The 20,390-nt window shown below is 33.3% G+C and overlaps 1 protein-coding gene across 1 annotated transcript in view; it reads left to right on the top strand.

Moving 5' to 3' along the window:
* The window catches only part of LOC133327212 (uncharacterized), a 60,668-nt gene that overhangs the window by 18,997 nt on the left and 21,281 nt on the right, over positions 1–20,390 (top strand). Inside the window, exon 3 of the mRNA XM_061535774.1 lies at positions 8,520–8,696. Within this exon, the coding sequence (XP_061391758.1) occupies positions 8,520–8,696 (177 nt within the window). The remainder of the gene's footprint in view (positions 1–8,519; positions 8,697–20,390) is intronic.

Raw genomic sequence — 20,390 nt, 5'->3', positions numbered from 1 at the left:
ATTGTCTGACTGTCCGTCTGTCTGTCCGATTGTCTTACTGACTTTCTGTGACGAGATATGAGAGAGTATCACTTTCACTTTATACCCCTCATGATGAAGACAATAACAAAAACAAACAGAAAAGTTTAAAAACAACAACAACAATCGTCGTCGCAGTGAAATGAAATTGAAACCATCTTCAGATTCGGTGTTCGGTTATGACTTCTAGATAAAAATCTGAAAAAAATATTAAAAATCATTTTTTCGAAAGTCATTACTCAACGATGCTTAAAGTAATAACAACAACAGAAAAAAACGAAATATTTATTATCGTCTGTTGCCTTCATATGTGTAAGTGCCATTAAGCATTTTTTTGTGTTAACCCAGTCCCACATCGAGACCATAACCTAAAGCAATTCCTTCCCATGTGGGTGGCGTCCCCAAGAGTTTTTTTTTACAACTCTATAATAAGAACTACAAATTGAAATATTTTGTTGTTGCTGTTAAATGTTCTGCTAGATAAAATTTACATTATCTGGCATTTGTTGCTGTTTTCCCTTTTTGTTGTTTAATGACATTTTTATTTCCCTGGGTTCTAATTGTCTTCTCCTCCTCGTCGGCCTGTCTGTGTGACATTCTTCGAGTGGCTCCCCACCTTAACTAATTCCCACACAATTAATCATAATAACCCAAGTATGGGGGGTTCATAAAGTCATAAAGCAAGAACAATAACAACAACAATAGCATAACAACTCATAAAATTGTTAGCTGTCAGGTGTGATGGTTTTCAGTTCCACTTGGTGGGTTCCAAATTTATGAACTATGTGTGAGTTTTTTATAAGAATTTTTCATAGAAAAAACAAATTGACTTGAAGGAACGGAAACAAATGTTAAACATGGTTAAATGAAGAAACAATAACAACAACATAATTAGTCGGAATGTAATTGATTAATTATGTGATATAATGTGGGAATAAAAAGGATTGCTATTTAAAAAAATATTTTTTTCAATGACCAAAAGAGGCATGAACTTTTTATACCCTACACAACTATGTTGTCAGGGTATTATAGCTTTGTGCAGCCACAAAAGTTTGTAACGCCGCGAAATATTGGTCCTAGACCCACCTTTAAGTATACCGATCGTCATATCTCGACTAGCTGAGTCGATCTAGACATGTGTGTCCGTCCGTCCGTCTGTCCATTATAATTTGTAAACACGATACAGGCCACAGTTATGGACCAAACTTCACGAAATTTTGCATGTAGGATGGGTTCTGGCCAATGAAGACCCCTATTGTTTGTGGTAAAGATCGGTTAATATTTAGGGGGTGAAATGGACCAAAAACTTTATTTTTGTCTGATTTTCTGGTCACTCCAGAGGCCGCAATTATGGCCCAAACATCGTGAATTTTTGCAAGGAGAAGGGGATAGGGCCAAAGAAAAAGCATGCCTGTTTTGATAAAGATCGCTCAATATTTAGCGGGTCAAATGGACCCTGACTTTTGTGTGAAAAATGACAAAATTTGTCTTCTATAGCGTATATATTTACTCCTGAAGGACATAGACCCAAAATGTTGATAGTATTTTAATATTTAATTTTTTGTGCAATTTTCTGTCGGCCACAATTGATAGCCGAACTTCTCAACAAGGCTGTACTGAATGTTATTAATATTTGTTGACCTCTAGTTCGTCAAGAGGGTGCAAATATCGCGAAATATTGCCCATGCTCAGAACATAAAACAACAAAAAGTTAGACTTTCGTGGAAGTTGTGTAGGGTATCATATGGTCGGCCCGTCCGACTATACTGCTCCGCTCACTGGTTAAAAATATTTTTTAGGGGTCTAACAAAGGCGTGAATTTTTTTTCTGAAACGATTTATGCATGTCCGTCCGTCTGTCCGTCTGTTGGTGTTAAATTGTAAACAAAGTACAGGTCGCATTTATAATCCGATACGATCTATGCATGTCCGTCAGCTCATTTGTTTGGCCCAAGGACGAACCCCATTGAAATTGTGGAAAATCGGTTCAGATTTAGATATAGCTCCCATATATATTTTCGTCCGGTTTTATGAAAAATTGTGCACTAAAGTCCCTATATATCTTTCGGTTTGCACAAAATTTGGCACAGCGTACTGAATTGAGTCTAGAATGATGTGTTCTAAGTTTCGCGAAAATCGATTCAGATTTCGATATAGCTCCCATATATATTTTCGTCCGATTTAATGTAAATGGTGCACTAAAGTCCCTATATATCTTTCGATGTGAACGAAATTTGGCATAGGGTACTGAATTATGTCTAGAATGATGTGTGCTAAGTTTCGTGAAAATCGGTTCAGATATAGATATAGCTCCCATATATATTTTCGTCCGATTTTATGTAAATGATGCACCAAAGTCCCTATATATCATTCGATTTCCACGAAATTTGGCGTAGCGTACTAAATTGAGTCTAGAATGACGTCTGTACAATTTTTAGAAAATCGGTTCAGATATAGATATAGCTTCCATATATATTTTCATCCGATTTTATGAAAAATTGTGCAAAGTCCTTATATATTTTTCGATTTCCACGAAATTTGGCATAGCATACTGAATTAAGTATAGAATGATGTGTGCTAATTTTCGTGAAAATCGGTCCAGATTTAGATATAGCACTCATATATATTTTCGTTCGATTTAAGGTAAATTGGGCACCAAAGTCCGTATATATCTTTCGAGAATGATGTGCGCTAAGTCTCGTGAAAATTCAGTACAATTTACTGAAGTGACTACGTATAAACTTTCGTGTGTCAAGTTTTCTTGAAATCGGTTCAGTTTTACATACACCTGCTATCTATACTTTCATCCGATTTTATGTAAATGGTGCACTAAAGACCCATGTTAGGGCGAATGATTGCATATTTAAGTTCGTTCAATTTCATGTCAATGTTCCTTCGAAAAGGCGACGTCTGTTAGGATACATTTGTAGAATATACCCAATGGGTAAAGGGTATCATATAGTCGCCCCAGTCCGACTTTACTACTTTCCTTACTGGTTTAAAAATATTTTTTCAAAAGTCACCAGCAAAGGCGTGGATTTAAAAAATATTTTTTCAAGAGTCATCAGCAAAGGCGTAGATTTTAATTTTTTTTCAAGAGTCACCAACAAAGGCGTAGATTTTTAAAAATATATTTTTTAAGATTAGCAAGAAATACAATAAAAAAACCAGTGAGCGGAGCAGTATAGTCGGACGGGGCCGACCATATGATACCCTACACAACTTTCACGAAACTATAACTTTCTGTGGTTCTATATTCCGAGCTTGGGCAATATTTCGCGATATTTGCACCCTCTTGACCGACTAGAGCTCAACAAATATGACAAATATTCAGTACAGCCCTTCCCATCACTTGTCCAGATTCCCTTCACCGTGTGTTGTGTTTGGCCTATAGATCACCGGCTTTCGACTCGAAAAAAACACCTTAAAATAAGATTTCGTTCCACTTCATCCAAAAATTATTATCTGATCATCACCGAAAATTATAGGCGTTGTCGGTGAGCATAACTTAAACCTCATGGAAAATTTCAAAGCGATCAGCGCTATATTTCCGCCCTCTAGTGTGGTAAGGGGTTACTAAATAATATATGACTACGTAAGCACCTGTAAATATTTATGTGTAAGTCTCGCATCCGAGTACATACGACAATATAATTGGTATCAATTTAAAGGCCAACCACTCCTCTTGGATATACTATCAACTTCTCGGGTCTAGGATCTTCAGGGCTAGGACCTTGGGGCTGCACAAAGCTATAATACCCTGACAACATAGTTGTGTAGGGTATAAAAAATACTTTATATATTTTTTATTATATTTAAAATTTTTATTTTTTGATTTAAATATAAACTTTTAAGTCAAATGATATCATAACCACAATACTAACATACACACACATATATATTTGTTCGCCATTAAAAATAGGCAATTAAAAATTCTTGTAACGTCTTTGTAAAAATTGTGGAAAAACGCCGTCATAGCGACGATGATTTAATACCACCTAAATAGAATAATTAATTAAGTGTAGAAAAAAAAATGTTTGCAAATAAACGATAAACAAGAAAAAATAGAAAAATACAACAATAAATTATAAAAATATATGTATACAAAAATATATAATATTCTATTGTTTAAATACTAGTTGAGAGAAAAAGAAAACAAAACAATCATAGGGAAGGGTCAATAGTCTATGGGGACTTTTTTGAGGCCTGTAATGAGTTACCGTTGATGAACCGATTTATAAGAAACTTAGCACACATCATTCTAGGCTGAATTCAGTACGCTGTGCCTAATATCGTGCAAATCGAAAGATATTTAAGGACTGGTGCACCATTTAACTTAAATCGGACGAAAATATATATGGGAGCTATATGTAAATCTCAACCGATTTTCACGAAACTTAGCACACATCATTATAGGCTGAATTCAGTAGGCTGTGCCAAATTTCGAGCAAATCAAAAGATATTTTGGGGACTTTGGTGCACCATTTACCTTAAATCGGACGAAGAGAAAAAAATCAAAATATTCTTTTGGTCGATTGGGATTTTTTTTTTTTTTGTAGACTCCAGAAGCTATAATAAGGGATTTTTTCGATTATTTTTTGAGGCCTGTAATGAGTTATTGTAGAGTCTGTTAAGTACTTTTAAAAAGGGGCCTGAAAAAATACTGTAATATTGGTTCTTTGATTGTCCACTGATATATCCTCTGAAATTGTTTTGGGATAGCTTCTAAAAATCCCGGAAAATGCTGCCCTATTTTTGATATCACTTATAACGAATATCGCGAAACATTTCACCAGTCCCTTGGTCCTAGTTATAAGCGATTTCGACTGTATTTAAGATATTTATAAGAATAAATACTTATAAAGGTTTCCCCATATAATTTGGCAAATCATGGGCAAAGTTCGTGTCTTAAGTCTTTTGTTTTGCCATAGCAAAAACATACCCCCTTCAAATAATTTTCTTTTATCGTCTAAAACCATAAAAATATTTTCTCAAAGAATGATGTCCACATGCTCACTCCACCAAATAGCGCCAATTTTTAACACCCAGCTACAATCATGACCAAACATGAACATCATTTTTGCCTTGTTTAAATTGCAAATTCTAGCAGCCTCAAAACCCCCAACACCAAAGGAACAAAATCAAATATTTATATTGACATATTTATGCACCAATTCCAGTTAATTATTTTTGTGTTGAATTTTCATGACACCGCTGTTGTTGTTCTTGTTGTTGGTTGGCTGTTGGTGTGCGAACACCAGCAACACCATTGAGACAATTGACGATGTCAAGAATTCCATGTTAATGTTGTCGGTGGTGGTGATGGTGTGCAAATTCTTTTGTTTTTGGTTTATTTTTTTCTAGAAAAATTCCTATTTTTATAAAAACAACGACAACAAGAAAAATAAAGTTCAGAAAAAAAATCGCTTAGGCATTTTAACGATGTTGTTACAATATGTGGTTTTTGTTGTTGTTGCTGCTCCGGCCTTTTGTTAGAGCTGTGCCGCTGTTTGCATTGTTGTATTTGTTTCGCTGGTTTTCTTTTTGTTTTTTTTTTGTTTTTGTTTTTTATCTTAAAATTTATTATTATTACTTTTGCTTATATATGTACGTAGGTTTAGTGTTTGTTTGTTGAGTTTTCAGTGAGCAATAGTTTTACTGCAGTTTGCATGGAGTTAAAAAAACAAAAATAAGTTAAAAAAAAAAACTACACGCAATGTAAATGATCATGTGCAAATTGTGCGGTTACATTTGCAAAAAAAAGACGCCAAGAGACATCGCTCTAACCGCGAGTACAACAACCAAAGGGGCTGTTAGTTGCTATCATTGCGCTATGCCAAATTTCGTGCAAATCGAAAGATATATAGGGACTTTGGTGCACCATTTACCTTAAATCGGACGAAAATATATAAGGGAGCTATAGCTAAATCTTAACCGATTTTTATGAATCTTAACACACATCATTCTAGATCAAATTCATTACGTTATGCCAAATTCCGTGCAAATAGGAAGATATATAGGGACTTTAGTACACCATTTTCGTTAAATCGGACGAAAATATATATGGGAGCTATATCTAAATCTCAACCGATTTTCAAGAAACTTAGCACACATCATTCTAAACCTAATTCAGTACACCATAATAAATTTCGTGAAAATCGAAACCTATTTAGTGACTTTCGTGCACCATTTACCTTAAATCGGACGTATAGGAGCTATATCTAAATCTCAACCGATTTTCACGAAAGTTAGCACACATCATTCTAGACCTAATTCATTACGCTATGCCAAATTTCGTGCAAATCGAAAGATATATAGGGACTTTGGTACACCATTTACCTTAAATCGCACGAAAATATATATGGGAGCTATATCAAAATCTGAACCGATTTTCAAGAAACTTAACACAAATCATTCTAGAAATAATTATTTACGATATACCAAATTTCGTGCAAATCGAAAGATATATAGGGACTTTGGTACACCATTTACATTAAATCGGATCAAAAATATATATGGGAGCTATATCTAAATCTCAACCGATTTTCACGAAACTTAGCACACATCATTCTAGACCTAATTTATTACGATATGCCAAATTTCGTGCAAATCGAAAGATATTTAGGGACTTTGGTACACCATTTACATTAAATCGGACGAAAATATATATGGGAGCTATATCTAAATCTGAACCGATTTTTACGAAACTTAGCACACATCATTCTAGACTCAATTCAATATCCTGTACCAAATTTCGTGTAAATCTAAAGATATTTAGGGACTTTGGGGTACCATATACCTTAAATCGGACGAAAATATATATGGAAAATATATCTAAATCCCAACCGATTTTCACGAAAGTTAGCACACATCATTCTAGACGTAATTCATTACGCTATGCCAAATTTCGTGCAAATCGAAAGATATATAGGGACTTTGGTACACCATTTACCTTAAATCGGACGAAAAAATATATGGGAGCTATATCTAAATCTGAACCGATTTGCACGAAACTTAACACATATCATTCTAGGCTTAATTCCGTATGATGTGCCAAATTTCGTGCAAATCGAAAGATATTTTGGGACTTTGGTGGACCATTTACCTTAAATCGGACGAAAATATATATGGGAGCTATATCTAAATCTGAACCGATTTTCACGAAACTTAACACACATCATTCTAGACTGAATTCAGTACGGGCTTCGATGCACCATTTACCTTAAATCGAATGAAAATGTATATATGGGAGCTATCTAAATCTGAACCAATTTTTCCCAATTTCAATAGGGTTCGTCCTTGGGAAAAATATATTTTGAAATCTACGCCCCTGTTGTTTTCTTGGAAAATTATAACAAAAAGTGTCCACTCATTTGTCTCTGCCCCACCACATAATTGCCTGACCACTTAAAATCTTTATGATGTGTGTGTGTGTGTGTGTTTGGCTCATCTTAAAACAATGGCCAATTTTCCTCCTGACCTGACCAATGGCTATAATAATGCCACTTAAAAGTCATATAACATATGATTTGTTAGGAAATTTGTCAAACTTAGCTAATGGCTGGTACATAAATTACAATAACTTCTTTTTTTTGTTTTTGTAATGCGTTTGGGTTTTTTGCCTTGCGGCAAGCAGAGGTCTTGCATCATCTCCGCATTTCCATTGCCGCAAAATTTCGAAATAAGCATTTGAAATTTATTCAAATCAAAATCCAAACGCATGAACAATGTGTGCAAATGCAATTTTAAAGACAATGGACCGATCTGGCATTTGGGTTCCGCTGGCCTGAGGTGGTCGTTACAGAAAAAATATATATTTTTTTATTCAAAGTTACAGCCATTAAATATAGATATGTATGTGTGTATACCCTCATCTTTGCCGATAGGAGTCTCTTCCATTTTTGGCGTTTGTGGTGGATGATGACAATGTTTGCCAAATAGAAGCTATTGTGTAAGACGCGAAGTTTTCTGTGTTGGCCTATTCCTCTAGAGTGCGTAATGTCTATATGAAAAATTATATAAAGAAATATATATGTAAATGTGTGTGTGTGTGTGAGTGCGTCTTGGCTGCACCTCAAGTTAAACCTGTGAATCATGCACCAAATGTGGCAGCAAAGATTATTTCCTGAAAACCAAGTTTCCTTGTCGTTCGCTTTCTCTCTACCGCCCTGCCTCTTCGCAATGGATGGTGGTGTATGACTTCGAGCATGTTTTTCTCGCTTTAAATTTGGGTTAAACATTTTTAATGACATTTACACGATAAACCCATTTCTTTACTGGTTTTCACATTCGCACATTAATTTTATAAAAATAAAAAAAAAAATGGTTGCCTGAAGACCAAACTGGAGAAATGTCTCAATTAATCTTTTTTAGTTTTGGGTGAAATTTTTGCTGGCCAGGAAGAAATTTTTTTATGTAATGTTTTTTTTTCGTTTACTCTAATGATTATGACATAATTGTTAATGTTTTCTTCTTGTTGTTTTTGTATTTTATTTTTTATAGATGGCTCTTGCAGTTTTCCTGGTTCCCCAGCCCATAGTACAGTGGTCTTTACCAATGCCAATTTAACCGATGGCACTGTGGCCTCATATTCCTGCGAACGTGGTTTTGAATTATTGGGACCAGCCCGAAGAGTTTGTGATAAGGGTGTTTGGCTGCCCGAAGGAATACCGTTTTGTGGTGAGTAGATTTAATTTATATAGATATATATATATACATATTTATATAAATAAAAATATTAATAATTGAAAGAACGGCTCTTCTATGGAAGAAGACATTTTGAACTGCAGCTTTGTGATAGATTAAGCTGAAATATTTATTCCATCGTAAGGAAGAAAAGTTAGAGGGCATTTCAAATAATATTTTCTACAATATAGTCAAGCATGATCCATTCCGCCTTACCCTTGAAAATCATCATAGAAGATATGTAAGAAAAAATAATAGTTTTAAGGAAATTATTCAAAGGGAAGACATTTTGGAATACAAATTTTGGGGGAGAAGAAGTTAAAATATGTGGTCCGTCTTGGAGAAAGAGTTATTGAGAATAATTCAAATAATATTTTATCGATAGGGGTCAACCGTCCCCCACCTCTGCATAACATAGAAAATCGCCATAGAAAATAAATGTGGTTGAAGAATATTTTAGGGACTGAATTTTCTATAGGAATACATTTGAAATGCAATTTGGGGGAGAGAGAAGTGAAATATACATTCCATGTTAGAAAAGAAATTGTAAATGACACTTCAATGAATATTTTACCTGTTATAAACAACCTTCCCCCACCACTCCTTACCATCAAAAATTACATTGGAAAATACCCATCCATAACAAGGAAAAATATAAAATAAATGTGATAGAAGAATATTTTATGGAGTATTTTTTAAAAGGAAAACATTTGAATTGTAATTTGGGGGGAGAGGGAAGTGAAATATACACTCTATGTTAGAAAAGAAATTATAGATGACACTTCAATAAATATTCTACCTATTATAACCAACCTTCCCCCACCACTCCTTACCATCGAAAATTACATTCGATATAATATGTAAATTTTATAACAATTTATTTTAGCAGATTTTCTAAGAGGCAAAACGTAAAACACATTTTTGAGGGGAAAGTAGTAGGAATATGTATTTAGTTTTAAATAGGAAATTATAGAGAACTCTTCGAAAAATATTTGACATAAAATCGTCGAACGTCCCCCATCTCTCCTTACCATAGAAAACGGCCTGCAAAGTTTTATGCACTTCAAATAGTATTTATTGTGTTATTTTTCAAAATGAAGAAATTTGCAAAGACAATTTTGAGGAGGAGATTGTTGAAAAATGTATTCCACCTTGGTGAAAAAATTGTGGGGGAAACTTCAAATAATATTTTACAAAAAATAGTCGAAGGTCTACCGGTACTTCTTACCATAGAAAATGACATGCGAACATATATGCTCTTCGAATAATATTTATTGTGTTATTTTCCAAAGGGAAGGGATTTGAAGGAGAGTATTGAGCGGAATGGCGTTGAAAATTGTGTTCCTCCTGGGAGAAGGAAATGTGGAGGAAACTTCAAAAAATATTTTACACAAAATATTCGAACGTCTACCGGCACTACTTACCATAGAAAATGACCTGCAAAGTTACATGCTCTTAAAATTATATTTATTGTGTTATTTTTAAAGAAAAGGAATTTTCAGGAGGGTATTGAGGGGAAGGGTGTAGAAAAATGTATTCCACCTTGGAGAAAAACTTGTGGAGGATACTTCAAATAATATTTTACACAAAATAGTCGAAGGTCTATCGGTACTCCTAACCATAGATAATGACCTGCGAAGATATATGCTTAGTAAATTATATTTATTGTGTTATTTTCCAAATGGAAGCGATTTGCGGAGGAGTATTGAGCGGAAGGGTGTTGGAAAATTGTATTCCACCTTGGAGAAGAAATTGTGAGGGAAACGTCAAATAATATTTTACACAAAGTAGTGAATGGTCTACCGGCACTCCTTACCATAGAAAATGACCTGCGAAGATATATGCTCTTGAAATTATATTTATTGTGTTATTTTGCAAAGGGAAGGGATTTAAAGAAGAGTATTGAGCAGAAGCGCGTTGAAAATTGTGTTCCATCTTGGAGATGAAATTTTGGGGACACTTTAAATAATATTTTACACAAAGTAGTCAATGGTCTACCATAGAAAATGACCTGCGGAGCTATATGCTCTTGAAATTATATTTATTGTGGTATAGTCCAAAGGGGATGCATTTGGAGGAGGGTATTGAGCAGAAGGGTGTTGAAAAATGCATTCCATCTTGGAGAAGAAATTGTAGGGGAAACTTCAAATAATATTTTACACAAAATAGGACACTTCAGAAAATATTTTACTCATATAAACGACCACTTCTTACTATACAAAATAGCCTTAAAGATATGCTTCACTTTAGTTCAAATGTATTGCCTTACTTTTTTAAGGGAAGGAGTTTACAACACGTATTTGCGACCGAAGGCATTGAAATATGTGTTCCTTGTTGTAGAAGAAATTTTAGTGGACATTTCAAAAAATACTTAAGTCATTATAATCGAACGTCCCATACCACTCGTTACTATACAAAATGGCCTGTGAAGATAGGCTTCACTTTAATATAAATTGATTGTCTTACTTTTAAAAGGGAAGGGGATTACGACACAGTTTAGCGACATAAGACCTCGCAAAATGTGTTCCATGCTGGAGAAGAAATTAAAGAGAACACTTTGAAAAATATTTTACCCAATACATGCGTTTGTTCCCACCACTTTTTGCAATACAAAATGACCTCAGAAAATATGGTCAGTTTAATGACAATTTATGATCGTATTTTCTATGACATTGAATTTTCAACACAACTGTTTTAATTATTTTGGAGGAAGAGGTTCGTATCACCTGTATGAGGGGGAAGGGTTTAAAATATCCGTTCCGTGTTGGAAAACAAATGGAAGGGGACACTTTAGTAAATATTTCTCCTTTGGTACTTAACCTTCCCCCAGCGCCTCTTATCCCATAAAATTAAAGATTATTAAAATAAGAAAAAAATAATAAAATTATTAAATTCTTATTTTAGACGAAAGGGTTGTATCACCTTATTCGAGGAGAAAGGTTTGAAATATCCACTCCATGTTGGAGAAGAAATTATAAGGGACACTTCAGTGGATATTTCTTCCACAGTAATCAAATCTCCCCCAGCGCTCCTAACAATATAAAATCACCATAAAAATACCCCATAAATTAAAAATTATAAAAATAAAAAAATAAAATTATAAAATTCTTCTTTTAGAGTAAAGGGTTGTATCACATTTTTTGGGGAGAAAGGTATGAAATATCCATTCCATGTTGGGGAAGAAATTATAAGGGACACTTCAATGGATATTTCTTCCACAGTACTCAACTCTCCCCCACCGCTTCTAACAATATTAATTTACCTTAAAAATAAATATTAAAAATAATTATTTATTTTTTTAGCGGAAGGGTTTGTATGACATTTTCGGGGGAAAGGTTTCGAATATCCTCTTCATGTTTGAGAAAAAATTGTAGAGGATACTTCAGTCGATATTTTTTCCGCAATACTCAACCTTCTCCCGCAGCCCCTTACCCCATCAAATTGGCTTACAAAATTAAATTTGAAATAATTATAACCCATTTTAGGAGAGGAGGAGGCCTTGTACTAATTATGAGGGGAGGGGGCTGAAATATTTTTACCATATTAACGGAAAAATTGTGGAGGACACATTCACAAATCTTTCATTGAAAACAATGATTTTTCTATCTTCTATAGAAAACTTATTGCTATGAATAGAATAAATCTTCTTTGACATACAAATATGGTGCTTATGGCTTAAGTCTTTTGTTTTTTATTTTTTTCTTCTTTTCCGATTGACACCACAAGTGTTTCCTTCCAGTATCAAATCTATTTATTATTTCTATCTTAACTTGTCATTAAAATAACAGTTACAATTTAATCTCTTGGTTTTCATGTTAACGGAAAGCCAATTAAATTTCTCCCATAACAGCTAAGACAGCTTACAACCACGCACACAAACACACACACAATTTCACACAAATAAGAGTATCAATCAAATATTAAATTTATAATTGGTATATTGGCTTGTTTGTTGGCTAATTCAAATAACAAAACAAACAAAAAACTGACAGGAAAATCAAAACCTCCACAAAATTCCCCCTGTCAATTATTTTCATTTTTTTCGAAAACCAAAAAGTCTCCACTGGCCATGCAAATGCAAAAGGTGGCAAGTGACCCAAACTTTAAAGACAAATGTCGGTTAGATTTGTTGTGTGTAACTTTTCCAAATGTGTGTGTGGTTGTGTGTGTTTATGAAATGAACCAGAAACAGCTAACATTGTGTGGTATTCTTTGGGTCTTTTTTAGAAAAATTGGAGCAGAACAGAAAAAAAATCAAAAATGTTGCTCTAGTTTGGTTACACTCGCAAACCAAAAACGAAAAGTGCTCAAAGAAAAAACGCAACAGAATCTATAAAAAATGTATCTTCTTGTTCAATAGTTGGCATATCGAATCGAAGAACAAACAAACGAAACAAAAAAAATTAGCAACATAACATAATTTTGAATATAAAGGCTAGGAATAGTTTGACCCAGTTTTCTTATGTTCGATTTGAGTGTGTGTGGTCATCTCTAAACAAAAGGCCTGTCCAACTTCAAACTGTTTTCTGTGTCCACAAAAGAAACAAACCAAACTAACAAAAAAATCGAAAATAAATCAAGATTGACATAGCATTTTGTATTTTTGGTGAAAACATGGAATGCATTTTCAAACCAAAAAATCGTGCACTTAATAGTCATGCCAGCCATCAAGCCAGTCAGGCGGTAACATGCAGTGAAAATAAACACCCAACAAATTTAAATTAGTTGGTTAGGAATTTAAAATGAATGTGGGGTGGTGGGGGAACCGTTGTGTTATTAAAATTGTGTATTGGATTGTGAGGAAATTTCCTCCTACGGCTTTTGATTGTATTTCGAAGTCAGCCATGAAAATATCGGAATGCATAAATGTTAAATTTGGAAGATAATTAGTTGGTCCCATTAACCTCACTTTTAAGTAAGAAGAAGTGGAAATAACCTTTTCTCTTCAAAGAAGAAATTGTAGAGGACACTTTAACAAATATTCCAGCCAAAGTAATCGACCTTCTCCCAACACCCTTTACCCTAGAAAAAGTATATAGAAAATAGACATTAATGAATTTGATGACATCAGGGAAGATAGGTTGTTTATAATTCGAGTGAGTGGATTATTTTCGCGTTTTTAGGTAAGAACAGGTGGAAATAATCATTTCCGTTCAAAGAAGAAATTATAGAGGACACTTCAACAAATATTCGATCCAAAGTAATCGACCATCTATCAGCACCCCTTACCCCAGAAAAAATTACTTAGAAAATAGACAATAATACAAATATTGACATCAGGGTAAGGTAGGTTGTTTATTATCCGTGTGAAGGGGTTATATTCGTATTTTTATGTAAGAACAGGTGGAAATAATCATTCATATTCAAAGAAGAAATTATAGAGGACACTTGCAGAAATATTCAAACAAAGGTAATCGACCTTCTCCCGACACCCCTTGCCCCAGAAAAATTACAGGAAATAGGTATTAATGAAAATGATGACATCAGGTTGTTTATTATTCGGAAGAAGGATAACTAATCGCATTTTTAAGTAAGAAGGAGTGGAAATCATCCTTTTACTTTAGAGAAGTTATTATAGAGGACACTTTAACAAATATTTTACCCAAAGTAATCGACCCTCTCTCAGCACCCCTTATACCAGATAAATAGCTTAGAAAATAGGCACTAATAGAAAAAGGGACACCAGGGAAAGCTAGGTTGTTTTTTATTTGTGAGAAGGTTAATCAATCGCATTTTTAGGTAAGAAAAAGTGGACATAATTATTTCCGTTCAAAAATGAAATTATAGAGGACACTTCAGCAAATATTCCACCCAAAGTAATCGACCTTCTCCCAACATCCCTTACCCTAGAAAAAATACTTAGAAAATAGACAATAATACAAATAATGACATCAGGTTGTTTATTATTCGGGTGAAGGATAACTAATCGCATTTTTAAGTAAGAAGGAGTAGAAATCATCCTTTCACTTTAGAGAAGTTATTATAGAGGACACTTTAACAAATATTTTACCCAAAGTAATCGACCCTCTCTCAACCACCCTTACCCCAGAAAAAAAAACTTAGAAAATATGCTTTAATGAAAATGATGTCATGAGGTAAAGGAAGATTGTTTATTTTTTGAGCGAAGGAGTTAAATTTTTCCACGAACAATTTTTGAATTTTCTATTAATAAAATATATTTCAATATGTTCTCCATTCAAGATATGAAATAAAGCCTTTAAAATTTTAAACATAAAAAATCTGAAACATTTCATAAAACCCCTTATTAAATTCTAATTAATAACAAAAGACTTAAGACACATGCCAGCCATGACGTGAGACTTCAAGCAACGCCCATGAATGACGACAGCAACACGAAGTTGTTGTCTACTTTAAAATGAGAATTCAATTCTACAGCTAATCGGAAAATAATGACTTTGAAAGATACCAATATTAATTTAAAATTAAAAATATTTTTTCAATTTAGCCTTTTCGGCATCAATGAAAGCTTTCAAGAAATTTTCGATTAGTTGATAAAAGGAAATTGATTGTGGCTAAGCATGATTTGGAATATTTTATAAGAAGGTTTTTGTATTTTACTTTATCAGAAAATCTGTAAGTGTTGCTATAGCGGTAATTAGGGCATATCTAAGAAACCTCGGGAAAAGAGAGCCGAATTGCTCCGTGGATTACAATAATACAAATAATGACATCAGGGAGTGTTGAAAAGTTTTTAATTATTGGAGAGAAAGATAATTAATCGCATTTTTCAGTAAGAAGAAATGGAAATAATTATTTCCCTACAAAGAAGAAATTATAGGGGACACTTCAGTAAATATTTTACCCAAAGTAATCGACCTTCTCCCAACCAGCCTTACCCTAGAAAAATTACTTAGAAAATAGACATTAATGAAAATTATGATATAGGAGAAAACCTACCTTTCCCTGATTTGAGCGAAGGGGTTATATTCGCATTTTTATGTTAGAACAGGTGGAAATATTCATTTCGCTTCAAAGAAGAAATTATAGAGGACACTTCTACAAATATTCCACCCAAAGTAATCGACCTCCGCTTAACACTCTTTGCCATAGAAAAACGACCTAGGAAGTAGACATTAATGAAAAAGATGACATCAGGGAAAGGTAGATTATTTATGATTCGAGCGAAGAAGCTATATCCGCATTTTTTAGTAAGAACAGATAGAAATAATCACTTCCCTTCAAAGAAGACGTAATCGACCTCCTCCCAACACCCCATACCTTAGAAAAATTACTTAGAAAATATACATTAATGAAAATGACGACACCAGGAAAAGGTAGGTTATTTATGATTCGAGCGAAGTTATATTCGCATTTTTATGTAAGAAGAAGTGGAAATAATCATTTCCCAACAAAGAAGAAATTATAGAGGACACCTCAACAAATATTCCAACCAAAGAAATCGATCGTCTCCCAAAACTCCTTACATCAGAAAAATTACATTGAATTTATATATTAATGACAATTATAGCATCAGGGAAAGCTTCATGGATTTTTATTCGAAAGAAGGATAATTAATCACATTTTTAAATAAAAAGAAGTGAAAATAATTCCTTTCCATCAAGGAAGAAATTATAGGGGACACTTCAATAAATATTCCATCCAAAGTAATAGACCTTCTCCCAACACCCCTTACCCTAGAAAAATGACTTAGAAAATAGACACTAATTTTTATAAATTTAATATTGGCATTTCCTTGATTTTTTCCATATTTTATAAAATTAAAATGCTTTTCCGATTTTCTACTAATTGTATACAACTGGTTGGTTCCACTAGTTTGTAACTACTAGTGGAACCAACAAAATGCAATTCAACCTCTCCTTCTTCATTCCCACTAATCCCGCTACACAACAGGAGTAGGTCAATTGAATTAACATTGGCCACAACATTGTAACACTTCTTGTTTTATAGGTCATTCGGTTTGTGGCTTGACTATTTGACCGGTTGCCTGACTGTGTACCAAAAAAAGCATGAACAAGTATCTGAATGAAAAAAAAATGGTACAACATGTCCCGCTTTATCTTTTCGGTTCTCCCTTCTGTAAGACACCAGCCAGCCAGCCAACCAACCTACCAACCACTTCATCCATCACAACAATTTTTGTTCATTGAAAATTTCATTCATTCATTCATTCATTCTAGTTGTTTTTTTTTTTTTGTTTCTGGGTTTGGTTCGGGATTCCGTTTTCAGGTTACTGTGTTAAAAGCTCCCACCAATGTTTCTTTTGTGGTTGTTCGCTGTTCGTTCGCTGTTCTAAAACATGTTTCTTCTACAACGAGAAGTGGAGGTCAAGGTTGATAATGCGTGGTGGTAATGCATGTCATGGTATTTTTGTTGAGAAGATAGTGCTGGCGAAAGACAAGACTGTGACAAGAACAACAACACCAACAGCAAAAAGAAATACAAACGATACAAAACTAAACAATAATTGAGCTTAACATCATTATTAGCAGGGAAGAAAGATGCTTGATTATGGCCAATGCTGGGTAATTGTTTGTAAGTTTAGGCAATGGTGTGGGTGTGGCAAGATTGGAAGACGAAGACGAATTTTGGAATTACTTAGGGCATCGTTTTTCTCTTTGAAATAAATTACTATATTTAATGTGAATGAAAAACAAGGTCATGGATATTTTGCCTTTTATTCAAGTTCGTTGCGTTGAAAAATACAAATTTTTTATTAAGATATGATTTTCTTTCTGAAGGATTAAACGGATGTTTTGGTGTACTTTAGGGAAAATATTCATCTATGGATCCTCTATAAATTCGTCTTTAGTGTCAAAGCACTTAATTAATTCCTTATATGGGAAAATATACACGAACATCAATGGGGTTTAATGTTAAATGATATCACAGCGAGTTTGTTGCTTAAGTCTTTCGTTTTATAAAGACCAACCTTCAAAGAAGTTAAAGAAAATTGCAAAATTTTTTATTTTTCTTATAAAATCGATTAATGTAAAACTAAAATACACATTTTTTTAAATATACCACCAATTGGTAATACCAAACCCCCCTCCACCCCTTCCATTGCATAAATACCCATAATTCTCAAATAAATGGCCACAAAATATATTTTTAATCTACAGATAAATCACAAATTTGTAAAAAAAAATTAAATTCCCAACCACACATATTTTCCATTTAAACTATAATTGTTGTTGTCGCCTAAATCACTAAAGCTAACAAGCTTAGCTAGCTAACGATTAAAGTCCATTCACTACCATTAGAAGAAAACAAAACAACAACACCAAGAAGCAGATTACCACTTTCTGTTAATGTTTGGCAATAAAGAAGACACTGAACGTCAACGAAAAATACAACAACAACAAATACACAAAAAAAAACCTTAGGAATTTATGTCATGACTTTGAATAACTTTGGTGTCATTGTTGTTGACTTGAATCTGTTTTTTTTTTCTTTCACTTCATTTGGGGAGAAGAACGAACTTTCTTCTTTGGAATATTTTCGAATGGTGTTTCTTCCTACAGTAACAACAACAACATTGTTTTTGTTGTGAAGATTTGTTAAATCTGTTGTTGTAATTTTTTTTGGGTTTGTCATTTGATATGCTAATTTTGTTCTCGTTTATTTTGTTGATTGTTGGGTTCCTCCTCTCCCCTTAAAAAACTGGGTGGAGATTTTAGATTTTAGTTTTTTTCGTTTGTATAATTTGAGAATATTAAATAAATAGTTATGGCACATTGTTGTTGGCTTTTTAGTAATTTGTATTGTTGTGGTTGGGGGGACACAGAAATACAATACACATTTAATTTAAATGTATTAGTTTATTGCTGGTTTTGGGTGGGCGTCGTTCATGCTGATCATTGAAAGAAATTTTAAGTTGTGCTTAAAAAAATAAATAGCGTGTGACAGTATTTTTGTAAATTTAAGGGGAGAAGGCAAAGGAATGCCATAAAATTTCAATTGTTATTTTTATTGATTTTTTTATTTAAATTTAAATAAGATAATTTCGGCGTTGTGGATTTTTGTTATCATCAATATTTAGGGTAAATTAAAATATTTGTTTTATTGGAGATACATGTAACGGAATTTTCGGGAAAATGTACTACAATATTTTTAGGAGATTTTTTATAAATTAATATTTTGTTATTCAATATACAAGTAAAGGAATTTTCAAATAAAAATTATGAAATATTGTAAAAATCATTGATGAGGTGTTTTCACCCATAAGAGGTTGCAGAAGTTATTAGAAATGATTGGAGAAAATGTTCATTAGATAAGTCTCTTTATTTCATTCTCGCAGACAAATGAAATAGAAGAACGTTTTTTGCTCCAAAACATCACTTCCAGAGAACACAATATTAAATCATAATTATTTAAAGATTTCGGGGTTATTACGCTTTGGATTGGGGCTGTTTTCGCAAGGATAAAGGAGAGAGAGGTGATAACATTGTATGAAGAAAACAGATTGCTCTTTATTTCTCTCTCACACATTATTCATGTATAATGAAGTTTTGTGTCTCAAATTGTTTTTATTTTGCCTGTTTTCGTTAGGATGGAGAGGAGAGAGGTGATAACATTGTTTGAAGAAAATTCTCTCTAAGCATTACTCTTTATATCTCTCTCACACATTATTTATCTATAATGAAGTTTTGTGTCTCAAATTGGCGCCCAACGTAAATAACGTTATTATAATAGAATTTAGCCATTTTATTTATAATGTGCCTTTATAGAAGACATTTCTCAATAACGAGGAGAGGTGATAGCATTGTTTGAAAAAATATATTTAAAGATTCTCTCTCATTATTTCTCTCTCACACATTATTGATCTTTAATGTGTCAAATCTCTCTTCAACAGACCCTTATTATAGATATACACAGTTTAAACGTTTTTATATTACATTTTTATTTTGCCGTTTTTCGCTAAATGGAGGGGAGAGAGATTTTTTGATGGACAATTCTCTGAAGGCTACTCTTCATTTTACTCAGGTCCATAATGAAGTTTTGTGTCTCGAATTGGCGCCCAACCTAAATAGCATTATTTCATTAGAATTTAATATTTGTTTTAAGTTTTTTGGGGTATTATGTTTTTATTTTGCTGTTTTCGTTAGGAAGGTCACTCGTTATATCTCTCTCACACATTGTTCATCAACAATTTCGCTTTGTGTCTCATAATGACGCCCAACGTAAATAACATTATTTGGTTAGATTTTATTTACTTTTTGGCTGAAATTTATTTTTTAAAGGAGAAATTACACCTTCAAAGAGTTGTGGAGGGTAATGACATTATTAGGAGAATTTGTTTATTAGAAAATTCTCTTTATTTAATTCTCGAAGACAAAACAAATATGACAACGTCTTATGCGTCAAAATGTCATTTCAACAGAGCACTGACTTAAAAAATCATTGTTTAATATATTGTGGGCTATATGTTTTTATTTTGCTCTTTTCGGTAGGATGGAGGGGAGAGAGGTGATAACATTGTTTGAAGAAAATACTCTCTAAATATTACTCTTTATATCTCTCTCACACATTATGCATCCATAATAAAGATTTGTGTCTCAAAATGGCGCCCAACGTAAATAACAGTTTTTGGTTTGATTTTAGTTACATTTTACTTTAAATTTCGTTTTTAAGGGAGAAATTACACCTACAAGGAGTTGTGGAAGGTAATTGTATTATTCGGAGAATTTGTTTATTAGAAAATTCTCT

Source organism: Musca vetustissima, unplaced genomic scaffold (assembly GCF_032173495.1).
Source record: "Musca vetustissima isolate MV318-11 ecotype Yass unplaced genomic scaffold, APGP_CSIRO_Mvet_v1 utg86088, whole genome shotgun sequence".
NCBI lineage: Eukaryota > Metazoa > Arthropoda > Insecta > Diptera > Muscidae > Musca > Musca vetustissima.
The sequence above is the reverse complement of the archived record's forward strand: the minus strand, read 5'-3'. Positions and strand labels throughout refer to the sequence as shown.